Genomic DNA, 27764 nt, shown 5'->3' on the forward strand with positions numbered 1-27764 from the left:
ACCGAGTTGAAAGATACTCTGCCGAACATTAAAATAACGCTCATATAACCAACTCTGAGGAAAGTTTGGAAAACTGAATTTAATTTAAAATGATATACGGTCAACAACTACTGTAAGATTAACGAATCAGGGTATCTCGAGCAAGAAGTAAGTTTTGATGTGGACATTGGCAGTGTATTAAAAGACTTTGCTCTTAGAAAATGTAAAATTTTTGTAAAATTTAATGAATTTTCCTATTAAATATATACGGTATCATCGTCAGTATAGTTCTAATTGGGAGTCGTTTTGTGTTTTACATTATACTAGCATTAATTTATAGTGTTTTTAATTCTATGTAATAAGAACTTAATTTCGTCACACTCGACAACACTCGACACTCAACATCATTAATTGACTTACGAGTAAGAACAGTTGTAACAAATATGTTTGATATATTACAAAACACGTGTACCTACATTATTTTATTAATAACCAATAACCTGTACAATACACGATAACAATTTTAATCTTTTCGAAGAGCTTTTTTAGAATACTGTACAATTTTAACTTTTAACTTAAATTAGGTATTAACTACGGAGGGGTCTTCAATACTTGTCCATGCCCGAGCTGCTAAAACTTACGCTACGCCACTTATATTATACATATATATGTAAAAAAACATATAAATATTATAGCATATGCTATACGATAACGGTTTAAAATATATTTAGTACATTTTATAATGCGTACTAATTGAACGATTTACACAAATAAAAAATATAATAGAACCGAAAGTTTGTTTGAAAGTAAATCCTAAAATTTTGTGAAATAAACGAATGCTATAACAATCGTAATCCAACAGGAGAAGAAGCCGTTATAAAAAGTCACATACTTTATATCCTATTAAATCTATAAATTACCCATATATTTTGTTTTGAACAATAACACTAGTGGAATAAAATATTGTAATTCCAAAATAAGTATCATACGGTAACCACGAATATGAGGCCGGCGTGAGTAGCCAGGGCGATTTTCCTGTGATGTCTGGGCGAAGGGTTGAAAGCCATCGACCGTATATCGCTAAGCGGGAACCTTTCGTGGCAAAGTTCCTTTGGCTTATTATTTATCCGTTGAATGTAGTTCTGTAAAAATATAAAAATTTAATAATAAAAAGTTATCAAAGACAAAAAAATAGTATTTTTTTTGGTTTTGGTCTCTTTGCGTAAATTTTGCATTAAAAGAAGACGAATATCGTCGGGTATATACCTATATATATACTTCCAAAGTATTTATTACATGTTTGTGTAAAAATATATTTTCAAACAGTTTTGAGTCGAAATTGAAGACAAAAAGAACATTTGCTTTTACATTAAGTCTTATTATGAAAGTGCTGCGGAAACCACTATTTAGATGTTACCATTTTTATTCTTTATCAATATTGTAAGACCACTATTTAACCGCGTTAAATCAGGGACTTAACCGAGTTATATTTAGAGAAAATAAGTTGCCATAATCAAGATTCACTCGAACGAGGTCACGAAAACAATCTCAAGAGATATTGTATGAAATCATATATTACCTTGTCAAGTTCTTTGATAAATTTAAATTCTATCCCGTACGTCTTGACAGCGTCCTCGTAGGTACGTGGTTCTAGTTTGATCGCTAATTCATCAGTCTTCTTTTTTGTTCGTTTCTTAGCAAGAGGCCTCATGTTTATAAACGCTACCGGCTGGAAGAAAATGGATTTAGGTAAAATACTTAAGTTTGAAAATAGCTTTAAAACAAAACATAAATAAAATATTATATTTTATTTAAATAGGACTTTACAAGCAAATATGAAACGTCATTTTAAAAGATAAATAGGTATCTCCAATGGAGCAGCTACGAATTGTGAATCAAATGGAGGGCATTAGCAGAAGAGGCTTTTTTTACAGAAGTGAATAAAAAGATTGCTGCTTAAAATTCACAAAATACTTTTTGAGGACGAATTGTTCAGTGTTAGAATTAAGATAAAAGTTTCAAGGGGGTTACCCTTATCTTAACTAAAAAAATACTATTGTATGCACTTATGAATGTAAGCCACTTAGGCACTGTAGGTAACAGAAAATATTGCCTCAAAATATGTCCAGATTTATTGGACTAGAAAACAGGAATTTTGTATTTTTTGAATCGATAATACAATTTTATTCAGAGCATTGAGTGTTCAAACCTCCTTGTTAAGAGACGAGTAGGCGGGGTGCGGCGTCATGAGGCGCAGCAGCGGCGCCGCGAAGGCGGCCAGCGCGCCGCACTGCACGCACGCGCTGCTGCCGTGCACCGCGCCCAGCCGCTGGCCCCAGCCCCACCAGTCCAACTCGTTCACCGCCTGCGTCACTGCGGGACCAGCACGGGTCATGGCGGGTTCTTACACTTTGGGCGATGTTGCGTCGTTGACGCTTTCAACACGGCCGAAGTCAACGATACGATAGAACGAGGCGTATATCGAACGATCGAATGGATTACTGAACGGAACCGAAATCGCAGCAATAATGACTAAATACCAGAGCGTGGAGTTTACCGATTCCGTCATTCTCCGCGAGCAGCGCGGAGGGCCAGTGCGGCGTGTGCTCCGCAGCGGAGCAGGGCTGGTGCGCGCGCAGACGCACGGCGGCCGCGCCGCGCCGCGCGCTGTCGGCGCCCGTGGGCGACGCGCTGCTGGCCACGCACGCGCCGCCGCGCACGCCGCTCGCCAGCGTGCTCACACCTGCGGGCGCGAGGGGCTGACGTAAACTATCGGCATTCGCTTGTGTGAAATCGTGGGTACAAGAAAAAATCTACTCAAATACGTCATAGATGCCCTATGTTCATGGGATTAAATAAAATTCTAAGGAAACCAAAAAAATAATCTACTCCAACTTAATTAAGTTGCGGTTTCAAAGTACTTTTATAATATTCTATTGCGGTTATTAACAGATTACTTTTTTTAATTTATGTGTTTTCAATATAATTGTAGACACGATTATGTATGGCTTGCAAATACTAACCAGTTATACAAGTATTATGAGACCGTTCGTCGTGATATGGGTAGATTATGTCAACTCCGTCTACCGTTTCTTTTAACAGAGGAGAGTCGCCTTGTAAATCAAACAACGCCGTCGTTCCGTCTGAGTAACCGACCAAAACAACCGAGTGACCAATTTGCTGAAATAAAAACAAATGTATTTGTATTTTTGTTTAACTATTTTGGATGCAAATGGAGATAAATGGTGCGGGATGAGCGATTAAAAGCCTAAAAGCGCTTATTTGTGTAGACGATAGTGACCACTTACTTAAAATAAGAAATACTTACTTGGGACCAACTGATAGAAGTAGCTTGGAATTTATTTCGTTCGCCTCGGCTTATCCTTAGCTCAGCCACCGGGGTTAAATTGTATATAACTTTATCACTGAAACATAATTATTTTTCTTAAATAATTACCCTCTACTATTTCCCGTGAAACATACATATACAATGTGATTTGTTGTTACCTGTCTGTTATTGTAGAAGGGTAAGGTACGGAGAATATATAAGCCGAACCATTCGAGCATGCTGCGGCTAAGAGACCAAGCCTCTGGAATGTCTCAGAATGTTCTAGAAGATTGTCTCGCGCACCAGACGCACACCAATCGATTGACCAAATTGTGCCATAGTCGTGTGCTATTCCGAGCACAAATTTGGGAATGGAACTGAAATATAAAAAGAATCGGGTATTTTATACAAACATATTTAGAAAAGTATCTCAGAAACAGACGACTTCTTTACCATACCATACATGTGGTTACCTTTGTAGTTTGTCTTAAGCCAATTCCGGCGGCAGTAAAAATAATCAACTTTGACCTTATATTTAAATGATATTATAACAAGGCCTAAAATATTCTATAATAGATTCATGAAACAATGACGGTTATGGGACCAGGAATTTCCATACCACACGAAAAAATTCACCCAAAACATGTTTCAGAATATTTCAAATGAAAGAGTACTGACGTGGTCAAATCACCAAAGTCCCATATCTGCAACATGCTCGCTTGGCTGTGGATCTGCGCGATGTCCAGACGCGGACAGTCGGCCGCGTTGTGGCAGCTCACCGCCAGGAAGTGCCGCTCGCCCCCCTCCGCGCCCTCTCCCGCCTCGCCCGGCGCCCACGACACGCACTGGATGCTGCCGCCCACGAACACGGAGTAGCCTCCTAATGAAGGCCAGGTTTATAAGTAACATTATCCTACTCACGGCTTCATTTACGAGAAATTATTTGAATTTGAGAATTTAAAAAATTTAATGGACTCATTTGTAATTAGGTTTATTTTGCATTTGGACGGTTTAGCTTCTAAAAATTTATAAAATCTAAAAATATTTACCGGTTTCCTTGTAAGCCTGAAATTTACTGAGGGTCTTCCAATCCTTTTGACCCATTAGAAGTTTACAGGAATGTTCTAAAGGCGGCATGTATTTACATATTTCATCATCAGGTACGCTCTTGTACTTACAGTATCGCCATTGAGGATACAGTGTATCACTGGTGTAGTGTATTCTACGACTGAAATACGAAAATTTAATTGTTATTATGTTGGTAGTCTTACAAATTGAGTTCAAAGTGTGTTTATCTTTTTTAGAAGTTTAGTCTTAATAGCGCATAAACAATTACATACATTACTATTTAACATTATCTGATAATTACTTGGTGGTTCATACATCAGATATTCTACCGCCAACAGCAATACTTAGTATTATTGTGTTCCGGTTAGAAAGGTGAATTAGCCAGTGTTACGACAGGCTCAAGGGACATAACATCTTAGTTCCCAAGATTTGTGGTTGGTGATCTAAAGAATGGTTAATATTTCTTACAGCGCCAATGCCTATGGGCGGTGGTGACCAGTTAGCATCAGGTGGCCCATTTGCCCGTTTGCCTATCTTTATCGTGAAGAAATAAATAAAATAAAAATACTTACAACTCTTCTGCACTTTGATTCAAAAACGCTTTCGGATTTTTTATCTCAAATGGAATACGCTTTATTCTTGTTGCAAACGATCCTAGAAAAAATATTTATTATAATTAATTTTATTCTAAAACCTATCAAATATTTGTCAATAAAAATGATCACGTCACTAACTTGATTCACCGTGCTTCCTCCATTTTTCTTTTGTTGAATCCATTTCTGATGCAGACACGTTTGAATCTACTTCAGTAATATCCGACTCCTCGCCGGAAGACGAGTCTACATGTACGGATGGTTCGGAATCACTGAAGTCTTTATATTTCATTTTACCACACGCGTGATCTTCTAACTCGTTCTCCTCATCAGCTCCGAAACCACATGAGGTACAATTAAATTCGAACTGTCAAACAATGAAATCATTTCATTATAAATATAAAAAATTAAAATCTCTAACTTTCAGACCTTCTGGGAAAGAAGCACTAGAAACGTAACCAAACAATCCCTAATTTCTTTAAAACTCAAGTTGTTCGATTTTAACTCGATGACCTTGAATATATATCATCTCCAAATCTAATACATAATGTATTTAAAAATATATATACTTTTAATAAACAATGAATATAAGAAAATATTGACTCACCTTTTGATATTTTCCAATAACATTTCGAGCTCTGAAAAAAATATTTATCATTTTAGTTTTAGAAAAAGTTTTTATTTAAATTAAAAGCCAATCCCCACTTTTCTCAAAATTACCAACTGGGTTACTATTTAGTTTTGAAAGTTTGTACCTTTTAGCAGCCTGCCTGCCATCAGCGATGGGTTCATTTTCAATTTGACCATTTATATCCAATTTTATCTTCGACTCTAATTCCTTTTTTCTCTCTTTCGCGAACTCCTGTTCTTTATGCATTTGTAGATGTTGATATTTATAAATACACAAGTATTTACTGTTGCATATCTCGCAATAGTTTTTGAACTCTTCTACTTCCTGAAAAATTAAAATATTATGAAAGACATCAAACAAGTGCTAACAATCTGATACAAGTTTATTGTAATTTTTTTTTTTTATAAAATTTATTATGATTGCTCGATTTTTACTTTAATAATTCATATTTCCTTAATTGATATTGAAGAAATATTGATATAACGTAACTCGGAATCTTGATACAAAAAAAAAGTATATAATTACCTTCTCGCTCTTCCCACATTGTATGATGTGTGCGTAAAACCCTAAAATGGACACTCTCACGACACCACAAAGCATACACTCCAGCTTTTTAAATTGTTTTCTATACTCCTTCAAACAATTTTCGACTGCATGAGGATTTTTAACGTCCTAAAAATAATTCTTAATTATTTTGTGTTACTCGTCATTTCTTCCATAGCCATACGTAAATATATAAATACATAAATAATCCAGTTTGAATAATAAGAGAAAGAAGAGATTTAACTTCTATATCCCGGACCCGACACAGGAAACCAAGTCTACCTGATCACCATCAATCACCATCAATAATAAAAAAATATCAATGGCATTTGTTTCATAAACGCACATATCGACTTATACATTCAAAGTAACTGAAACATGGGGTTTATAGTAAAGAAACTTACTATTGGAAAATCTCCTACAGCCCATGCAACGTTATAGTGTTTCCTCATAGCGTGAGATTTCCAATCTTTTGGATCAACTACTTCAGCGCAAACGGCGCATTGATAAGAATCTAGAAAAACAAAAACAGTTTAAAGCCTTTACTCATCGATAACTTAAAAGCGATGAGAATATTAGAAATATTATTAAAAATTGTTATCGTTAATTCTATTCTGTAAGAACTCAATTTGTGAGGTACAAAGGTACTCGTGGAATGTTAAAAACTACTTTAATGTAACACGCTATTTTGATGCATGTATCCTTTAAATTTTAGGAATTTGTAGTTCTATTGAATATCAAGTAAATCAAAATATAGATATTATTTGCTGTGAAGTTAAGAAAATTAATATTAAAGATTTATTAATAAAATAAATTTACTTACCACTTCCTTTAATCCCTTCTTCTTTCAGAGAAGAATTCGAAACAAATGTGGAATCGCAAGTTTCTATGTGCGATAAAAACACTTTTACATATTTTCTGATAATACCACATTTATTACAAACTAAACCGTTATATTTTTTATTTATATCGTTCAAGTGCTGTAGAATCTCCAGTTGATTATCGAGATTCTGAAAAATTATGCGTAATTTACACAAGTTCACTTCTATAACGTCACAGAATTCAGAAGTCAAACTTTTAGATGCCGAAGACGTCAATAATTACTTTATTTACATCTCTAATATTGTTTATATTGGTACGGATTTCTCAACTGTATTTCTACTTCATAAAAATGTTTCTTGTAACTGTATCGAAATATACGAATCCTAATCTGTAGTCAGTTATATCCACGAAGACGTGGCCCACTATTCTAGAACTTCGAGTGTGGGAAACTCAACCTAAGCGTTAGTATCGAGTCGATTACGACTCTGTGTTCATGTTGCCGTAGATATTAAATCATCGGGAAAGTTGCTCTAATCATCTTTTGTCCTACGATTTTTTATTTTTAAATTATTTTAAGTACTTAAATCACAAACTTATAGCCAGTTATCCAAATGATGCAGAAGACTTACAGATGCAAACTTACTATAACTCTGGTTCGGAAAAAATATCAACTACAAATCCAAATTCAGGAAATTAGACATCCAACAATGGTACTGTAGCTATTGGTAAAGTGTGAGGCGCGTCATCGTGGACTGAACTATCTACAAACAATAAAAGTCTAGGCGCACTTACTAGAGCTGTTTGTCCTTCCTTCCATGCCATATAAGCATGTTCCTTTTGTATGTGGTTAATCCAAGACTTTTGTTCTAATTCTTTTTGACAAACTCCACACTTCACAATTTTTTCAGGATCAAGAGTCTCGTCTAATGTTGTATCGTTCAAGTCAGTCATACGACTGTCGTCACCATCGAGAGTGGTGTTCTAAAAAGCAAGATCACAACAACTCTTTAACATAAAAAAATCTTACTTAATAAGAATTTAGATTCTACCGAAAAGAACAAAATAATAATACTTGATTAGCATTAAAAAAAATCCCATTAACTTTTTTTTTGCATAACAATTTTGGTACTTAAATTTTTTGAAAAATATAACAATGCTTACCGAGGTACCGCTGCAATTCTCGATATGAGTCAGAAAACTCTTAACATATTTACGACGAATTCCACATTTAGGGCATATCAATCCATCGATACCTTTGGTCAAATCGTACAAGTGATCGTAAACTTGTTTAGCATCGTTGACATTCTGCAAACATAATGTATGATGAATTACTACTTTATGCTACCTTAAACACCATTTGCAAGATAACACTGTTATGGTAATACATGTAAGTTCATCAGAGCCGTATTTCCGTATAGGCCTAGGACGGCAAAATTTAGGGGGCAACAAAAGGTTGATTAGTGACCTTTTTTAGTAATTGCTCCAACGGTGAACCCACACTTGAGTCAACGTTTAAAAACTCAAAAACAAGTTCACAGCATACCATGATTTAATTAATCACATTATTTTTGTGATTTACATGAAGTAGGACACATCATTTGTCTAGATCAGCGAAGGTATCAAATCTGCGCCTAAAGTTCAGTGTAACTAACTTCTTAGACTTCGGCCTCGACCATGGACAGACCATAGACCACATTACTAGAATTCATCATCTATTTTGTGATTATGATTACATATTTTGCTTGGCGGTAAAGAAACCAGCATGTGTCGGATAACAAACTGTGTACCAACCCGCATTGAAGCAACGTGAATAAGCTCTGAACCTTCTTCTTAAAGGGAGAGGCTTTTGCCTAGTGATGAAACATAGGCTTTTAAATTGTTATAATAACTAAGATCTTAGATATATTTAAAGCTTACTATTTCCGTCTCCCCTTCCTTCCAAGCTAAGTAAGAGTGTTCCTTGCATATGTGATCAATCCATTTGTCATCTTCAACTTCTATATGACATACTCCACACTTGATAGGTCCTGCCGTGTTAATTTTTTTAACTTTGCTCTTAGCACTTTCAAATTTGATTTCATTTTCCTTAAATACTGTTGACTCGGGTGATAGTAATTCCTAAAAATACAAAAAACATTCCAGAAATTTGTATCTTTACCAATTTTTTTAGCATCTGTTTTAAGATTGGACGAACGAAAATTTCCAAAGGGTCGCCACTACGAAAACTACAAAACCTGCTGTAGCGCTTTTATTGATATATCTAGCTTAGATTATGTATTCAAATGTATATAATATAATATGTATGAGACATCTGTAGAAAGCACAATGTACAATTACTATAAATATTAATAAAATGTTAAATAATATAAAGCTCTTACTCACAATATTCGCACAACTCTTCAAATGATTAATGTACGATTTTACAAATTTACGAGAAACACCGCAATTGCTGCATTCTAATCTTCCGATCGTTTTCCTAGTAATGTTTAAAATATTTAAAACTTTTTCTTCATCCGTGCAATCCTGCAGAATAATTTTGTCAAATTCAACATAACATATATACAATACCTAAGGTGTACAAAATAAATGTAAAATATAATAAATCGTTCATTTACTAATAAGAAAAAAAATAGCAGCTTAATTCGCCAAAATACGGAATATTATATTGAACCTAGTGTATATTTCTGTACAAACCTTAAAGCAACAACGACATTTTTAATAATAAAATCAACAATCGAAGTGACTGAAGATCAAATAAACTTACCAAAGGCGGAGCTCCTTGTTCCCAAGCTAAATAGTTGTGTTCTTTACCAATATGTTCAAACCATAAATTCTCTTCGACTTCGCTCTGACAAACTCCACATATTAACCGATTAACACTTCGAGAAGAAGATTGTTCTATTTCATTGTTCGTATTATGTCTTCTCATTGGTCTATTAATTTTATTATTAGTGCACTAAAACATTATTGTATTATTGATTACAAATATCTTTATTAAGATCATACTTTATTTATATATTACTTACTCTTTTATTGATGCATTTTTTAACGTGGGTAATAAACTTATTCAATGCATTTTGTTCAGCATCGCAAAATGTACACACTAACTTTCCAGTGTCGCATAATCTTCGATTTAATTTTAAAAGCAACTTTTTATCTTCGAAATTCTGTAAATTATTATCAGTAGCATTAGTTACCTGGAGTATCGTGACTAGACTATAAAGTTTCGATTTTATGAACAGTTGCTGCTCATTCAAAGACTATTATTTTTTAATACATTGAAATTTCTTATACTTACAATGGTTTGACCTTCTGCCCATGCGACAAAACAATGTCTTTTTGAAATGTGATTTTCCCAATCGATTTTCGCTACTTTTTTGCCACAAGGTTGACATCTAATTGTATCGGTTCCCAGTTTAGCAGAACTTTTATCATCATCTGATTCACTTACCGAAGATCTTTTTCTTTTCTGAAAGCATAATCAGAAATGATTTCCACACATACTGCCTTCTTTTCAATTTAATTAACATTTTAGTCAGTAAACATTCCCATAAATATTTTTTAAAGTACAATAGCAACTGGTTTTGGTTAATAACCATTGTTATCTATTTGACTAATATTTATGACGTACCCTTGAGAGATTTTTGTTTGACTCCAAATTTTGTTGACAAATCATGTTTATTCCGGAGTTGTAGTCCTCTTTCGTTTTTAAATGATGTTTATCGACTGTTTTTATTTTTAAATAATCCCTAGACCCATAGCTTGATCTCTAAAAAAACACGTAATAAAATTAGATCGACGACGAAAAACAAAAACGCAATTCTTTTATATTATGCCTAATGAAAACGGAGATTATCGTTTTTTCAAACGAAAATTAATATTTACATACTTAGTTTAAGACACGTATATATATTAATAACATGATTTTATAAATGAAAACAATCAAATTAAAAATAAAAAAACAGTGAAATCATTACTTTCAATTTACAAAAGGTTTCTATTTACTAGAAATCATAGGTAATATTTTTAAAATACTTACACCTTTTTTCCTAATATTTTCATATTGATTATTATTTGTGCCATTAACATATTCATTACAATCGTTTGTTTTAGTTTGTAAACTATTTCCTAAGCCTATATTTATAGAAGATTCATCATGTGGAGTTATATTGTGTTGATTACAAACGTAAGTTGTCGTAAGATTATCATTAAATTTACTATTTTTATAAACATTTTCAATGATATACCAACATATGTTATTATTATTAATAGATTCATCTAATAAGCTATTCTCTTCCAACGGTTCCTCGTTATAGACAAAACTATTTTGTTCATTTTTACTTTTTATTACATCATTATATTCATCTTCATAAATACTGAACAGGATTTCTAGCGAGCAGTGTATATTAGTCGGAATTAAAAAATGAATATGTTCATAACTATTAACGGATTCATAATAACTATAAGCACCGAAATCTTTACAAATACAAAAGTTATTAATAACTTGGGAATCAGAATCGGCTTCATTTGCTTTATAATCAATATCAGCATTATTTTCTAAACAGTCTCCTAAATTAGTTTCATTATTATGGAGGATTTTTTTAACGGTTTTCTTGATTTTAGAATATGTTTTAATGGATTGGCCATTCATGTTTGTTGTGGGAATAACTAATTGTCCACCGGGTTTTTCAACACCTTGAATACATAATTTTGATGTTACAATATTTTCATCAGAATTAATTTTTTTATCTTTACAACTATCACCTTCACTGGTATTCACACAATTGTCAGATTCCTTATTATCCAAAAATGATTTTGTCGGTGTAAATAACTTGTTGTTTTTAGGTTCGTCAGAATCATAATTAAATTGTTGATGTTGAAAGTTATTGTTTGTATGATTTTCTACATTTTCCTTACTTTTATCCCTGACATAGTTAAAATTGGATAAAGCTACGTCTCTTAAACAATTTTGATCCTTCCGATTAACACAAATTAAATAATTTGATTGATCAGTATCTTTTGCCTTATTTTCTTCTTTGGGATTCGATACATGTACTAAATTATCACCGGTAATGTAATTTTTGTTCAATAATTCATCATTTTTCATTTTATTAGAGGATTTATAATTGTTGTCATCTTTTGATTCTTTACTATATATATCATCAGGTTGTGGTGTACATTTTATACCCACATTCTTAATAATATCATTATTGTATGGTCCGTTGGAAATATCTGTCATTGGTTGTACTTCATTCAAAGAATTTTGAGAATCCAAATATTTCGTCACAGGTTTTTCGGTTATACTTATATTATTCTTAGATAAATTTGTATCCATTTTAACAGGTATTAGGGCACTGGAGTCTGATGTATGAATTTTTGTTAACTCTTTTATTTTATTTGCATCCAAAATTTCATGCGATAGTATGTTAATTTTATTTTTAGGTTCTAAAGAAATCTTTGGTTTTATATCTTTTAATGATTTATCTAAGTGTTCAGAGTTTTCTGACATTATAGTTTTATTTGGTAAATCAATATTAGGCTTGGAAATGTCAATTTCATTAACTACACTAGTAATGTTACCATCATTGTTAGCCCTCTGAATATCAGGTACATCAATACTTTTGTTTTCGGTCTTCGTTTTATCAAAATCTAAACTGTTATTGTAAAGACTTATAATCTCCCGATCTCCTGTCCTTAGTCCGTTATGATTATTTTCATGAAGTTTAGATACTTTTGATGAAATTTGATTGTCTTCAATAGATACATCCGGATTAGTTAGAAAATTAATATCTTCTTCATTTATTACATCGTAAGTTTTTAATGCAGAAAAGGTAGGACTTAAAAGTACAGACTCTTTCATTAGATTGGCCGTTTTTAGAATAGAAGTTTCTTTATTAAAAGTATTTATACAAGTATTTTCAGTTGCCAATCCAGGTTTTTCAGTAAAAAGAGTATGGGCTAGATCTTTTGCATTATCCACAATTTCTGAAATAGTTAAATAATATTTACTTTTAGATTATTAAGGCGGCTGATCGAAGCAAAACTACTAATCAGTAATGTCTTCGTCACCTTCTAGATACGTAAAAAAATAAAACGTGGCAAATAATATTTAATAAAAATAAATAAGATCTAGCATTTAAGCGACCAACGCCTTTTCAATTTCCAGCTTAGAATTAAAAGTTGATTTAATTAATTTTTATTAAAAATTCTAATTTACCTAACCCTCATAGCTACTTAAGCTAACTACTTACTGCTGTATTATATTGTAGGCCGGTTTTGTTTTAAATTATTCATGTTCTACCTTTTCACATTGATGGTAATATGGCAAAACTCTCTACGCTAGTTTCAAAATCAACTGTACGCAACGAAATTTTGACTTAATAAAATTAATGAAAACGGAAATAATCCGCGCGCGATCAGATTAGGAATCGACCTTTTACAACTGAGATACCTTTATTAAATAATAACATTTAAATTTAGAATCATAATTCTTATATATAAACAAAAGACTAAGCGAGTGAACCTGATATACTACTAAAAAAATTTTTTTTTAATAATTGTATGGGTACTGTTTTATCAATCATAGTTTTTAATCATTAATATATAATTGAGGTTTTCTAAACATAAGTAGGATGCACATTAGAAAAATGGCTACGAATAATTTTAATTTGAGTTTGAAGACTGGTTTATATATTTATTACCAGTTTTAAGAATACTATATTTAAATAACAACTTTTCCAATCCAATAAAATAAAGAAAGTGATTTATTTTTAATAAAATATTGAAAAAATATTTATTTATGTATTAATAAGAGTTACAAATAATTATATAAGAAAATGCTTCAAAAAACAGCTAATAAAAACACGCAGCTAAATATGTTAAGTGACATCTTAATATTTTTAAAAGAACAGTAGAAAATAAATGTATAAAATTTTTAATTAGTATATATACCTATCCCATAAATTTTTCTTTTTTTTTTTCAAAATTTGCATATAAATCAAAAACTACAGTGGTACCCAGTTAACTCTTGAATTGAAGTTGATGCAATATTTAAAGATATCAAATCATGGTTGTTGGATGTGAAACTTTACTCATTCTTATTCATCTTATTCATGGTGTCTGAATGGTATTTAAAATAATATCTCAATTATATCATTATCAAAAAAAGTGAATATTTTATATAAAGTTAATTTATTCAGAAGCAATAAATCAATAATCAACTATGTTGATTGTTTTGGGTCCAAAATTTATTTTAGTAATTAATATTAATTAAACAAATTTGTAAAATTTTGTTTTCTATATTTTCTTTGATAATAACAACAATCCAACTGCATATTTTATATATATCTACTAAAGGGTTACATTAAAAATTTTCATAAAAAATTGCACAATATATTGGGTTATTTCTGCATTCGCTGCATCTACTATAAATCACTACAAAAAAAAAATCTTACCTGTACATGAAGAAATTATTGAATTGCCTATGCCAGGTTGAATATTTCCCAAATTTATACCTAATTTTTCTAATATATTAGGTGGTAAGACAAGTACTTCGGGATTATCATGCATTACATTAGAAAAAAATTGATCCTCTTTCTTTTTTTTTAATTTCTTAGAATTCATTTCGATAATATTGTTTGGTATTAAATATTTACAATTTCTGCTGGAAAAAAAAATGAAAAAGTTGCAAAATATGATAGGATTGAACCAGTGACTCTCAAAATTTGTGGCTCCAAATCATAACCAATAGCAACAGAGCCAGTTGCAGAATATTATTTAACTTCAATTTTTGATACCATTTGTAAATTGAAAATAAATGTTTAAAAAAAAAATATTATGTAATATTATCATTCAAACTGACTGATAATGACAACACTTAAATATGAAAGTTTTGTAAATATTTCATGACATACGAAATTTTATAAAATAAAAATGAAAAACAAAACAAACACATCTTACCTATGCATTAAATAAAATTATTGAGAAATTAAGCATACTTTGATAGTTGGGATCGAACCAACGTCACAGAGATAGCAACAACACGTGCTGACTTTAAAAATATTGCGCTGAAGTGCACTAACGAAATATAATGAAAATTACTATGTAATAAATTTAAAGATTGCATATTACACTTAAAAATTAATAAGAAATAATAGAACTGTACATCTAATTGAGTATTACATAGTGCATACAGGTACTTACGTGTAATTTGACGCCACTCACTTCTACCATATATTAAAAAAGAAAAAATCACAGAAACATATTATTTAAAAAAAAACACTAGGGATGACCACAACACACAAGCAATAGCCCAACTATTGTCTGGATGTTTTAGTATAACTAATATAGGTTATATGTTAAAACTTAGCATTTGGATTGCTCGATTTGACATTAATGCCTAATCTCATGCCTTTTGAGTCTGACACAGACAGAGTACAACTACAGACTACAGCTACGACAAAGTTGTGACACAAGTGTCAGACATTTTTTCTTCAACCTAGACTAAGATTTACACATAGAGCAAAATAAATGTTAAGGCAAGTACAGATATATAGCAACACTGCACTGTAAACCTGGGATGTGCTACAAATTAATTAATAAGTAAAATATATTATACATCGCACTTTAAATATTAATTATACTACTTATTTTTATTACTAGAAAATATTTAATTTGTTTTATTTTAGGAATAATCAAATACAATTTTTGTGCAAAAAAAGAACCATTGATTTAGCCAATAGTGACCGCATTCATAAAATGAACACATAAACAATCAATTTAAATTTAAAAGATTTTAAAATAATGTCACATGTGCATCTTATTGATATACTAAGATAATTGTAACAAATGAATTTAATTCGTCGAAATTTCATTCGTCCCACTATTCCGTGAAATTAAGAGAAATATTAATATCAGATGAATAAAAAGAATTTGAATCAGTTTGAAAAATGAACCAATGCTACTTCATATATAGTAGTCTCACATTTTTTTTATAGCATATACGGCAATGAGCAATAACAGGAAGTGACTATTACTGCTCATGAACATTTGCAGCACCAGGGTTCTTGCGAAGGATTGTCGGCCTTCAATGAATACAATATATTACATATAGTTTGAAAACATTAAAGTATATTACATAAAAACATTAAGTAAAAAATTACATATATTTTTTTTTTATTTGTTTCGTACCAAACAGTAACTCGAAAGTTAAGAATAAACCGAACTATTCGATTATTTATTTCAGAACGAATAAAAAAGCATCATATTATTCGATATTTTATATGTCAGACATAAATTAAGAGACTTAAATATGTCAACAAGAGCATAAGTCATAACTCATAACCTAGTCTATCTACTGTCTAGTGTCTAGTAGTTAATACATACTGCCTAGCAAAAAAATTTAATGGTTATAACATAGCACTCTGCTGCTCAATACCTAGCAACAAAAAGTATCTGTTAGATACTTTTTGCTTATTAGCTACACTTTACCCACCAGTTGTTCTGAGTTCATAGCACAGAGTAAATTATCGCTTATACATTTATATTAATTTCATACTTCGTACCTCTCGCCTTCGTAGCGCGGTATTTGCTATTTTACATATGATTCATTATAGAAGTAAAAAACGAAAAATATAATTATTGATTATTTTAAGTAATTAAAAAAAATCTTGTTTTACTTATACTTGGTAATATTATACAAAATAAACTATTGAATATCAACAGTGATCTAGGCCATATATATATTTGAAAGCGTTTACATTAATATAATGGGGGGTACTTCAAAGGCCTTATCATTTACTGTACAATCAGAATGCCCAACGTCACGAGCTCGTGCTGGAATTATGAAATTACCACACTACAATGTCAAAACACCAGTATTCATGCCAGTTGGAACGCAGGTAAAGTAGACTTTTATATTATATAGATTATTGTAAAAGTGAATCAAAGATTGAATAATATATATATATGGTTTTTTTAGGGAACAATGAAAGGACTGTTACCGGATCAGCTAGAAAATTTAGATTGTGAGATCATATTAGGAAATACATACCACTTAGGTAATAGACCTGGAGTTGATGTATTAAAAAAAGCTGGTGGTCTTCATAAATTTATGAATTGGAAAAGAGCTCTTCTTACTGATTCAGGAGGTTTCCAGATGGTTTCATTATTAAAACTAGCTGAGATTACTGAAGAAGGTGTAAAGTTTAGATCACCATATGATAATTCTGAAATTATGTTAACCCCTGAAAAATCTATTGAAATCCAAAATTACATAGGTGTGTAATTTTTTTTTAATCTATTCTGTAGCTTTATAAGTTAGTAAAAAAAAAGTTTCATTGCATAGTATATTATAAATTTTATTTCAAAAGAAGAATTAGCAATATTAAGTATAGGAAGTATATGACAAAATATTTTTATATATAGGTGCAGACATAATAATGCAGTTAGATGATGTTGTACAAACAACATTTCAAGATTATGATAGAATTAAAGTAGCAACCGAAAGAACTAGTAGATGGCTTGATCGATGCCTTAAGGCTCATAAAAGACCTGATGATCAAAACATATTTCCCATAGTACAAGGCTTACTGAATCCTGAATTAAGAAGACAAAGTGCTCAAGAGCATATGACTAAAGATGTCAATGGATTTGCAATAGGAGGACTCAGGTAAAAACAAAGTATACTTTTATTTTCATATGAACTTTGTAACTAACAATGAATCATCTTTCATAAAACAGTGGAGGTGAAGCAAAAGATGATTTTTGGCCAATGGTCAGTCTCGGAACAAAAATATTGGATAAACACAAGCCACGATATTTAATGGGTGTAGGACTAGCTATAGACCTTGTTGTCTGTGTTGCACTAGGAGTGGATATGTTTGATTGTGTGTTTCCGACTCGTACAGCTGTAAGTTATTATTAATCTTCACAAAGTTTTAATCAAATCAAATCAAATAATTGTGTTTGTACTTTTTTTTCTTTGTAATATTTCATTATACTTAGTATCATGAACATGAAAATGTAAATTTACTAGTTAATATAGTTTCAATGTTTCAATGTCAAAAAATCCTTTCAATATTTATTTGCAGAGATTTGGATGTGCACTTGTAAATAAAGGACAGTTAAATCTGAAACAAAAACAGTATCAGACTGATCTCAATCCAATTGATAAAAATTGTGACTGTGCTACATGTGAAAATTATACAAGAGCATATTTGCACTGCATTGTATCTGTGGAAACAGTTGCGTGCCATTTAATTTCTGTGCATAATATCGCTTTCCAGGTAAATTTTTTTGGAACTTAATTTCACGTTTTTGTAAACTGTAATAAATCAATAATTTTATTATAAATTTTAACTTTTAGATGCGCCTGATGAGAACAATGAGAGAAAACATTGAAAATGGTACCTTCCCGAAATTTGTCAAAGATTTCTTCTGTGAAGTTTATCCCGATAATAATTTTCCAAATTGGATAGTAAACTCTCTTCATTCTGTTGGAATAAATATAATAAATACTTAAAAATAACTTCTTAACTATTGGTGCACCACAGTTATTTATAATAATTAATCCTAAATAAATATCCACAAGAAAACAGATTTTATTGAAATCACAGATAAACAATATTGTATTTTATTGTATTGAGGAACCAATACTGAAATGAAATATGAATCAACAAGTATATGTTGTTTTATTTAAAATATTTTGTTTACATAAAATCATCAGAATCATTTCCATCATAATTTGTAGACATATTTTCTTTTTTCATTAGGGTAGCATAACTTCTTAATTCAGCTTCCTCCTTTTTCCGTTTTTCTTCTTCTTTTTCTTTTTCTTTCTTATCTCTAAGAACTTTCTTTTTATCTTCTCTTTCGAGTCTATCTCTATTCTCTCTTTCTTGCCTTAGATCAGGAAATGCTTCTCTCTTTGTTTTATTAAGTCTGTTTACAATTTCATTCATTCTTTTTACTACTCTCACTTTTCGCACTTCTCTATCTTTATGGAAAGCAACTTGTCCAACCTGCAAAATTTTTATAAAATATGAAATAGATAAGAAAATATTTACATTATAAAAATTTAATTTGAATTTTAAAAGTTAATTATTACCTCCATGCTAGCAGTCTTCTTCAAATTTGCCCACATAGTGTAAACAATATCAATATCATTCATTTTATTGCCCATTATTGAGTTGGCCTTTACTAGTTGACATACATCATCTAAGACAGCATTAGGAATATCATCAATTGTTTGACCCTAAAAAAACGAAAATGCATGTACAGCAGTTTGATTCACATATATATTTTATAACAAGTGAAACTGTTCCTGGACTTTATTTGACATGTACATAACATTATAAAACCTAAATGTGCTGTATCTTCTGGTCAAGTTTTATGTATATTGATTTTTTTCAGTTAATGAACATAATGTCCCCTTGATTAATAAAATTTATGTAAGGGAGCTGTTAAAAACTTACGGGTGCCAAGCGAAGATAAACATGAGCTGATGAAACTTTGTCCACATGGAACCAAACATCTTCAGGCCATCCCCATTTAATTAGATCTTCATCTGAATTGAAAATATTCTTTTATTAAGAATAATAGAAAAATATCTTACTTCATTACAAACTATAGTTTAAAATCTTACTTTCATGTTTATCGGCGCCCATAAAAAGAGTAACAGAAGGGGAAATAACATCACTTGTAAAGTAAAATACCATTTTAATTATAAGAATTTTTGAAAGATTTTTAACTTATGGCATAAATCATGTACATTTTCATGCGACTACTTTTTGCAAGGAATTAAACACTTCCAAATCAAAAATAATTGTGGTAAATGGTCGTGATGTGACAAGTCTGACAAGTGACATATTCTAGTGTCAACTCACAACTGGCCGTCACAGTCGAAAAGTATAATTATAATATTATTTGTATCGGTATGTATATGTCACCGTAGGATTGCAAACATCGTTATTATAGATTACAATCTATCTCGTCAGATTGTAAACTATCGAAATATTGTGAACCATGAAATATGATTGCAATTTAACGCATTATTTTTCGCTATATTGTAATCTATCGAAGTTAAACTGATTTAGATAGCTGTGACATATTATATTTAACTTAATAGTCGCAAGAAAACAAACTTAATCTTGTAAGAATTATTTTTTGGTTTGTGTGTGCAGTGTTTAATTTTATTTTCGATTTTGATAGTTTTAATAAACATTTTGCAATAACAATTAAATTAGGCATGCAAACCTTCGACTCGCCTAATTTAATTGCATTACCATTATTAAAAAAAATTACTTGGATATAAAAAATATACTACTATTTATTATACTAAAATATTTATAAGGCTGATTACTATTAATCTTTTGAAAAAAAAAAACACAAAAAAGATACTGTCAAATTAAGTACATCGACTAAAGTCCAAAATTCATTATTTCATTTGTCAGATTCTATAATCTATAGTAATTAGTAAGTTAATAACTGTCAATGTCAATTACCTTGCAAGCAATAATTAAAAATAAATCGATGCTTTTTAATTATTGATTTTATGTACAGTATTTACCATTTCAACATAAATATTATAAATAAAAAATGTTTTCGCATATTCCATTTGAAGTCCTATGGTAATTTTTTCGAGTCTGGAAATAAGTAGATAACATCAAACTAGCGCGTTACTGCCTTTACTTGTAAAAATTGAAAAAGTGTTTATTTTGTGCTTATTATTGGAATAAAATGGGAAGTCCAGAACGAGAATTGTGTCCTCCACCCTCAGAAGAAGACGAATTAACTTTACCTCGTGCTAGTATTAACAAAATGATAAAAGAATTGGTCCCTTCAGTTCGTGTTGCATTCGAGTCTCGTGAGTTAATTCTTAACTGCTGTACTGAATTCATTCATCTTATCAGTTCTGAGGCGAATGAAGTGTGTAATCAAAGTAATAAAAAAACGATCAACGCTGAACATGTATTAACAGGTAAATTTTTATTACAGAATGATCTCCTTATAATGTAAAGAGTAGATATGTAAAAACTTAAAAGTGTTACATTGTTGCGTTCAATTATTATCTATTTTATTTATTTTGATTAATAGTAATTTTTAATGAATATATAGATTGAAAATTGGTACTACTTTATAATGCATGTCAACAATTTTCAATACCAATACAAGTTAGATTGTAGCTGGCAAAAAACTGTGAAAAAGCTTTCAGGTTTTGTTTACAGTATAAACAGAAAAAAACAAAATTACTTTTTTTAAACAATTCAAAGAGTAATTTTGAAATATAAATTAATTGAATATTATTATATTAATGTTGTTTTTTTTAGCATTGGATAGATTAGGATTTAGTGATTACACAGTTGAAGCAGAAGCAGTTCTTAAGGATTGTAAAGCAGTGGCTGCAAAGAGAAGAAGACAAAGTACAAGACTAGAAAATCTTGGTATACCAGAAGAAGAACTTTTAAGACAACAACAAGAACTATTTGCAAAGGTGAGAGAAATATCAATAAATTAATTTTGTGCCTTGATAAATCATGAACAATATTTTTTTACCTACCTTGTGTAGTTACAAATTTAAAAAATACACTTAATTTTTTTTCCCAAGCAATTAATAAAAATATATTCTTTTAATGTTTTTCATAAGTTTTGTGTTTTTTATTGCATTGTCCCCATTGGGTAAAAGCCTTCTCCATCTTTAGCTATTTATATTTGGAAAGCAAAGAATTGCTCATCTATTCCTCTGTCATCCCACACTGGTGGTTCCCCAATAATCCATTCCATTTAGTTGCTTAGCAAGTCCATTCTTTATCTTAGTACCTTGCTACATGCCCTATACAGGAGAGCATCTGTTAGCTTAGTTTAAGTTAGAAGTAAAAAATATAATTAACATTATTCAAAATATAGGATGTTAAAAAGCAGTTTCACAATTATTACATTATATGAGTAGTTAGTAGATTCAGCAAAGATATATAATACCAGTAAAGAAATCTAGTAAAGGTTAGGCTTTGTTATCGCATTTTTTATTTATTTATAAACATATTTAAAACTAAAACAAGCCAAGATGTCCCTGTGCTTAGAACATGTGCATCACAACTGATGATTGCAGGTTCAAAATTAGGCAGGCACCATTGAACTTTCATGTGCCCTATTTGTTTATAATAGAGTACTTTCAGTAGTGAAAAATAAATTATGAAATTTGATAGACATTAAAATTATATGTAGAAATATACTTACATATTTTGATTTTGACTCAGAAAAGCGCATTAGTATTTCATTGTGTTAAAATTTAAAGTTGTAATTTATAGTCTGTATATGACCTAAAACACGAGCCGTCATGGTGTGGGATCAGATAGGCAAAAACTGTCATTTCAATATCATCTGGCACTTTGATAATCAACTTTTCTGGAGTTTTAATGCTAGTATTTGTACATCACACACCAACTATAGCAATTGTAATTTTTGTATTGTCATATCATTAATTGTAATTCATTATTTTCCCAAAAAACACCAATTATTTATAGCTGTTAACGTTGAATTAGTGCCAGTCGTACATACACAACTGTTGTTTTTATCAATGTGACGTCAACAAAATTACTGACTGCGTTTTTACGGGAATAAATTTTAATTTAATTTTATAGCAAGAAAATGTGTTTATTTTGCCGAAACATATTTTTTTGTGGCTTTTTATCAGGCAAATTAACATTTTGAAGTACTTTTTCAAACATAGTAGAATACCCTATTCATCTCATACTCGGGATTAAAGGAAAACATCGTTAGTAAACCTAAATGTATCTAATTTTAATGAAATTACTTGGTGGTAGGGCTTTGTGCAAGCCCTTCTGGATAGTTACCATACTCTCATCAGATATTCTACTGCCAACCAGCAGTACTCAGTTTTGTTGAGTTCCTGTTTGAAGGGTGAGTGAGCCAGTGTAACTACAGGCACAAGGGAAATAACGTCTTAGTTCCCAAGGTTGGCGGCGCATTGGCGATATAAGGAATGATTAAAATTTCTTACTGCGCTATTGTCTGTGACCATTTACCATCATTTGCGCGCCCGCCAACTGATATCATAAAAGTAAAAAAAAAGCCTTTGTATTCGCCAACCCGCATTGGAGCAGCGTGTTGGAGAGGCCTTAGCCCAGCTATGGGACATTAAGAGGTTGCTACTGTTATATTCAAAACTTCAACAATATGTTTTACGTTTAAATGTTAAATTATGAATGATTAGATGACTAAAACAGGCGTTGAAACAGTTACAATTATATTGCCCCACTGTATCTTGGCACGAAGCCAGTGTGATCGCATCGATCGCGCTACCACCGCACTGCAGTCCACCACATGTAAAAGTACATAAAATGTTTTTGCAAGATGTAATGATTGTGAAACATAATGGATATCTGTGATTTAAATACCTAGATAGAAGGTATAAAACTCATAGAAACTAAATAAATCCTAAAACTAAGAATTATAACGTAATTAATAAATGATACTATAAGTTCAACAATGTCTACAATAAAATAAATTTTAATATATTCGTTGTTTACCAGGCTCGAGAGGAACAAGCGAAACAAGATCAACAACAATTGTTATTACTACAACAACATGGTTTAGTTGGAATGGAAGGCCCTCCCCAGTCATACGTTCCGCCCCCTCCAGGAATTAAGCAAGACGACACTGAAGATGATGATTATTCATAAAAGAAATCTAACTACTCACCCAAACTACAACTGCATTGCAATCTTTATATTGACATAACTATTAACTACCTAAACTTGTTTAGATACAATACACCATTTATTAAATACAATAAAATTAAAATTCGTTTCATTTTAATACGCACCTAATTTCTTCTCTACATAGTTTAAAATAAAGTTTTAATCAAAATACATAATTATTATATACAAAAAATGTTATGAATACAGAACAAAATACTTAGTCCTCTTCACTTTGTGATGCATCTTTTAAATTATAATTTACTTTAGTATATTATAATATATTTTTCATGGTATGGGCATGTTATGCGGAGGAATGAGGACCATGTTGTGAGGAAGGCCTTGAGCATGGATGTGGATGGATTGTGTGAAAGACGATATGATTAGAAAGAATGTTACTTGTGAGATCCGACAGAGTAGTATGGAAGAAGAAGACATGCTGCGCCCACCCCAAGTAAAATTCGGATAAGGGCTGTTATTTATTAGTAAATAGTGTTAACAAGAAGCACATAGGCGCCTAGCTGTTGTGGCATATAATAACTATTCTCAATTATATGTATCTTAGTGATTTATTTACCTATACCTTATTATGTCTATAATTCATTATTAATTATTTAATTAATCATATTATTGAATTATGCTGTAAACAATAATAATTTAAACTTACTAGTTGTAAACTGACTTCCGATTATTTTGTTGTTAAAAAGGTAGGACTCGCCAAAGGAGCACATTCGGTTATTTGATAGTTCCTGGCACAACGTTACGCTGTCCGAATATCATAAATTAAAGTGTACTAATTATTGGACTGTGTTTTATTATGATAAAACCCACAAGTGTTAACAATAATTTTATTTGTTATTGAATTAGAACTAGATTCATACTTAATTTAATAATTACCAACAGATAATATTAATAAATAAATATTGGATAACATCACATACATTACTGTGATCCCAACGTAAGTACCTAAAGCACTTGTGTTATGGAAAATAAGAAGTAACGATGGTACCACAAACACTCAAACCTAAGGCAACATAGAAAACTAATGAATTTTTTCTACATCGACTCGGACGGGAATCGAACCTAGGACCTCGGAGTGGCGTACCCACGAAAACCGGTGTACACACTACTCGACCACGAAGGTCGACAAAACCATAAACGTAACGTATTTAAAAGCATAAACGTAAATATTTGTCTATTATTTAATGAATGCAATCAAATGAAACGAATACGCCTGAAATTTATTTAAACGTCTATAGAGGTATAGTTTCGTTGTCTTTTTTTAATGCATAAACTCGAACATATAAATAATAAAAATAGGTCCACACTCAACTGAGTATGTAAAAACTGTTACATATTAATTCCGATTAGATTTTTGTTTTTAAGAAGATTAACACGCGTCCAATAACTTAGTCCTGATCATCTACCAACATCTAACGACGTATCGTTGGAGCCTAGTATCAAATAGAATATAATATATAAACTTCTTTTACACAACTTTATATTCTCGTTGCGACAATTTTGCAACTATAATATGTAATAAGTAGGTAATTAAAATGTCATTTTAGACAATAATGATCGACCGAACCGTTTAATTTTCTACACTACAGTATAAGAAACCAGCCATACGAAATGGTTAGTCTATAATGAATAATGAAAAAACAAAACAGAAAAAAAAAATCCGACAGAGAACTAGTATTCAAACAACTGCAACAGCAACGAACTCTGAAAAACATGTAAGACTCTACAGTGTTCTGAGATATACATTTACAATATGTGATTTCGTAAAATTTTACATTTTTAGAATTACAATTGTTTTAGGAAATCGCGGATGGTGGTAATATCAACAAAGAACCATTAAAACCACTCTGTCCATTGTTGGCCAAAGATTCGGAATGGGTTGATATTTTACAAAGTAGTACAAACGATAAAAAATCCAACAAAAATAATGACGAGGAAGTACTACAACACGTAAAATTGATTCTTTTTTCATATATTTCCTTAATTGAAACAATTCACAGGGGATGAAAAAAAAATTGTTTACAAAAATATGAATAGATTGTCTCTTTTCCTGAAACAAAATAACTTAAATAGTCCATTAATCGATTTTAACTTAGCAAGCTACCAATAGACGGCTATTGGTAGCTTGAAAGATAAAAGCCGGCTTATAAATCAGGGTTGAACTCATATATCAAGGCAGTGTTACACTTCCTTAGTTATAAAAGAACATAAAAACAGTCGGCCTTGCGCAAGTTCGACAATATTGCGAAGAGTAATACGCTGTCCCATCGCAATAAAAGAGGTAGCGAATGTGTAATAGGTTTAGTATCCTGCCTAGATGGCCAGTTTCCGATGAGTTTGGCAGCCATGCCCATCAAAGTCGATTATTATTTATATAACTTTAAGTATGATTAAGCAGTACTATATTTTAGGTAGTGTGAAGATAGACGACAAATAGAGCCTCTAGCTTTAATGTTCCCTGGCTTACTTGAAAAAGACCCTGAAATGTTAGAAGGAATGTTAAATAAGGCTATGTCAACGACAGAAGTAACTAAATATTTGGTTGGTCAAAAAGCTAATTTCACGTTCATGAAAAAAGTGAATCGTCTAATTCCCACTGACAAGGTTATTTTATTATATTATATAAATATTTTATTTTAATATTATATGTTCTCAATCGTACTCGGGTACTTTTACGGGTCGACAACACACAAGCTGCATAGCAAGTATTTGCAATGTTTTCATTTCTTGCAAACAATAAAAGTTCAATCACTTTGCTCTACGACAACCTACGATTTCAGAAGCGATAATATCAGCAGCTGTAGCATTATTTTGTTTGTCAGACTCATTTTAAGTTAAATGATCCTTAATGATTACAGAAATGGTTGGAAAGTTTAAGCGAAGACAGTTCCTCCTGCTGTTCAATAGAATCCAAATCACACGATTAGGGTAACCTTTTAAAATATAAAGTACATCTAAGATTCTTTTATTTTTTTTAATTTTTATGTTTAAAGGTCTACAAAACAAAATGACAATCACAAAAATACACATGATTACATTTTTCATGATGTAGACACGGCATGCGTTTAATATTAAGTACCAATTAGCGTCTAGTCCATGAGAGCAGCAGATACCAAGCATACATTTTTTTTATGTTTAATTTGAGTTATTTAATCTATTGAAATATTTTTTTTAAAACAATTTTTAATGAGGCTATAGAACGGTCGGCAAAAATATCGTAATAATAACTAATACTATTGTAAGAGGAACACATACGGTATAAAGGCGACTGGCTAAGAACATTTGTTCTAGAGGTAGGAAGACAAAAGGTCCTAGAGTTGGGCAGGCGACTGTTTGAACGAGGGATGGAAAATTTTATGCATTGCAGGATATCGGACGAATCAGTCAGCCCATGAATTAGTTTGTAAAGAAAGATAATATCGTTCATTTTTCTTCTAGTATGAAGTGAGCTTGCTCTGTAAAAATTGAGCCTCTGTATGTACGATTTAAGTTCGTGACATTTATTATCAGTGTAAGTGAGGTGATATAAAAATCTCTTTTGAACAGGTTCATGTCTATTAATGTGAACCTAATAGCAAGGGCTCCATACTACACTACAATATTCCAGGATATTTCGAACTAAGGTATTGAATAAAAGAATAGCAACACTCGGCTGCTTAAATATTTTTAACTGTCTAATATTAAATCCAGATAGTTTAGATGCTTTTTTTTATTATATGATCAACATGTAGCCCATAACTTAATGAACTATCAAGTATAACGCCAAGATCACGTATGCTCTTTACGAATATTTAAGAGACATTATATCGTCTATTATTTTAAATTTATGATACCCATTGTAAATTTTGACTTGACATGACTATATATATATATATATATATATATTGTAATAATATATATGTAAATAATGAGCCTGATAACAGTTTCGACTCTCAGAAATTGTAATTCCCGATAGATTTATATTAGGAGAATTGAAAAATTAAATATAATCATATTTATTTTGTTTAATTTTATAAAGATATATTCCCAAATTCATTAATTTACTAAAAGCACATCTCAACTTT

At 31.0% G+C, this 27764-nt stretch overlaps 5 protein-coding genes across 7 annotated transcripts; 3 read left to right on the forward strand and 2 right to left on the reverse strand.

Moving 5' to 3' along the window:
• Positions 1–473: 473 nt before the first annotated feature.
• Positions 474–15407, reverse strand: LOC113394374 (uncharacterized protein). Of its 2 annotated transcripts, XM_026631659.2 has the most exons (27): positions 15167–15407; positions 14419–14627; positions 11004–12949; positions 10596–10733; positions 10263–10433; positions 9991–10131; positions 9729–9920; positions 9347–9487; positions 8882–9082; positions 8126–8269; positions 7757–7945; positions 6966–7152; positions 6547–6656; positions 6125–6271; positions 5724–5923; positions 5576–5606; positions 5110–5335; positions 4948–5029; positions 4357–4535; positions 3986–4187; positions 3487–3684; positions 3308–3404; positions 3003–3159; positions 2537–2722; positions 2189–2352; positions 1559–1708; positions 474–1121 (listed from the first exon to the last, which is right to left on the reverse strand). In XM_026631659.2, exons 2-27 carry the CDS (start codon positions 14585–14587, stop codon positions 963–965), a joined length of 5907 nt encoding a protein of 1968 aa, XP_026487444.2. In that variant the 5' UTR covers positions 14588–14627; positions 15167–15407; the 3' UTR covers positions 474–962. The 2 variants fall into 2 exon arrangements, with proteins under 2 accessions (XP_026487444.2, XP_026487445.2); XM_026631660.2 differs by lacking the exons at positions 11004–12949; positions 14419–14627 and having other exon boundaries at positions 15167–15247.
• A 1051-nt stretch (positions 15408–16458) lies between these two features.
• LOC113394381 (queuine tRNA-ribosyltransferase catalytic subunit) lies at positions 16459–18502 on the forward strand. Its single transcript, XM_026631678.2, has 6 exons — positions 16459–16863; positions 16944–17241; positions 17390–17633; positions 17705–17873; positions 18055–18249; positions 18330–18502. Exons 1-6 carry the CDS (start codon positions 16732–16734, stop codon positions 18483–18485), a joined length of 1194 nt encoding a protein of 397 aa, XP_026487463.1. The 5' UTR covers positions 16459–16731; the 3' UTR covers positions 18486–18502.
• Positions 18503–18635: 133 nt separating this feature from the next.
• On the reverse strand, positions 18636–19832 carry LOC113394390 (coiled-coil domain-containing protein 25). Its single transcript, XM_026631691.2, has 4 exons — positions 19608–19832; positions 19438–19529; positions 19071–19217; positions 18636–18984 (listed from the first exon to the last, which is right to left on the reverse strand). Exons 1-4 carry the CDS (start codon positions 19678–19680, stop codon positions 18673–18675), a joined length of 624 nt encoding a protein of 207 aa, XP_026487476.2. The 5' UTR covers positions 19681–19832; the 3' UTR covers positions 18636–18672.
• Positions 19833–20673: 841 nt separating this feature from the next.
• Positions 20674–23738, forward strand: LOC113394391 (protein Dr1). Its single transcript, XM_026631693.2, has 3 exons — positions 20674–20942; positions 21292–21455; positions 23515–23738. Exons 1-3 carry the CDS (start codon positions 20702–20704, stop codon positions 23662–23664), a joined length of 555 nt encoding a protein of 184 aa, XP_026487478.1. The 5' UTR covers positions 20674–20701; the 3' UTR covers positions 23665–23738.
• A 1521-nt stretch (positions 23739–25259) lies between these two features.
• LOC113394394 (uncharacterized) lies at positions 25260–26663 on the forward strand. 2 transcript variants are annotated; one of them, XR_003368575.2, is made up of 4 exons: positions 25260–25415; positions 25501–25650; positions 26112–26304; positions 26559–26663. XR_003368575.2 is itself a non-coding variant. In XM_064220689.1 (4 exons), exons 1-4 carry the CDS (start codon positions 25326–25328, stop codon positions 26625–26627), a joined length of 498 nt encoding a protein of 165 aa, XP_064076759.1. In that variant the 5' UTR covers positions 25260–25325; the 3' UTR covers positions 26628–26663. The 2 variants fall into 2 exon arrangements, 1 of the variants encoding a protein (XP_064076759.1); XM_064220689.1 differs by having other exon boundaries at positions 26116–26304.
• The last annotated feature ends 1101 nt before the right edge of the window (positions 26664–27764 follow it).

This window comes from Vanessa tameamea, chromosome 4, assembly GCF_037043105.1.
Source record: "Vanessa tameamea isolate UH-Manoa-2023 chromosome 4, ilVanTame1 primary haplotype, whole genome shotgun sequence".
Lineage (NCBI taxonomy): Eukaryota > Metazoa > Arthropoda > Insecta > Lepidoptera > Nymphalidae > Vanessa > Vanessa tameamea.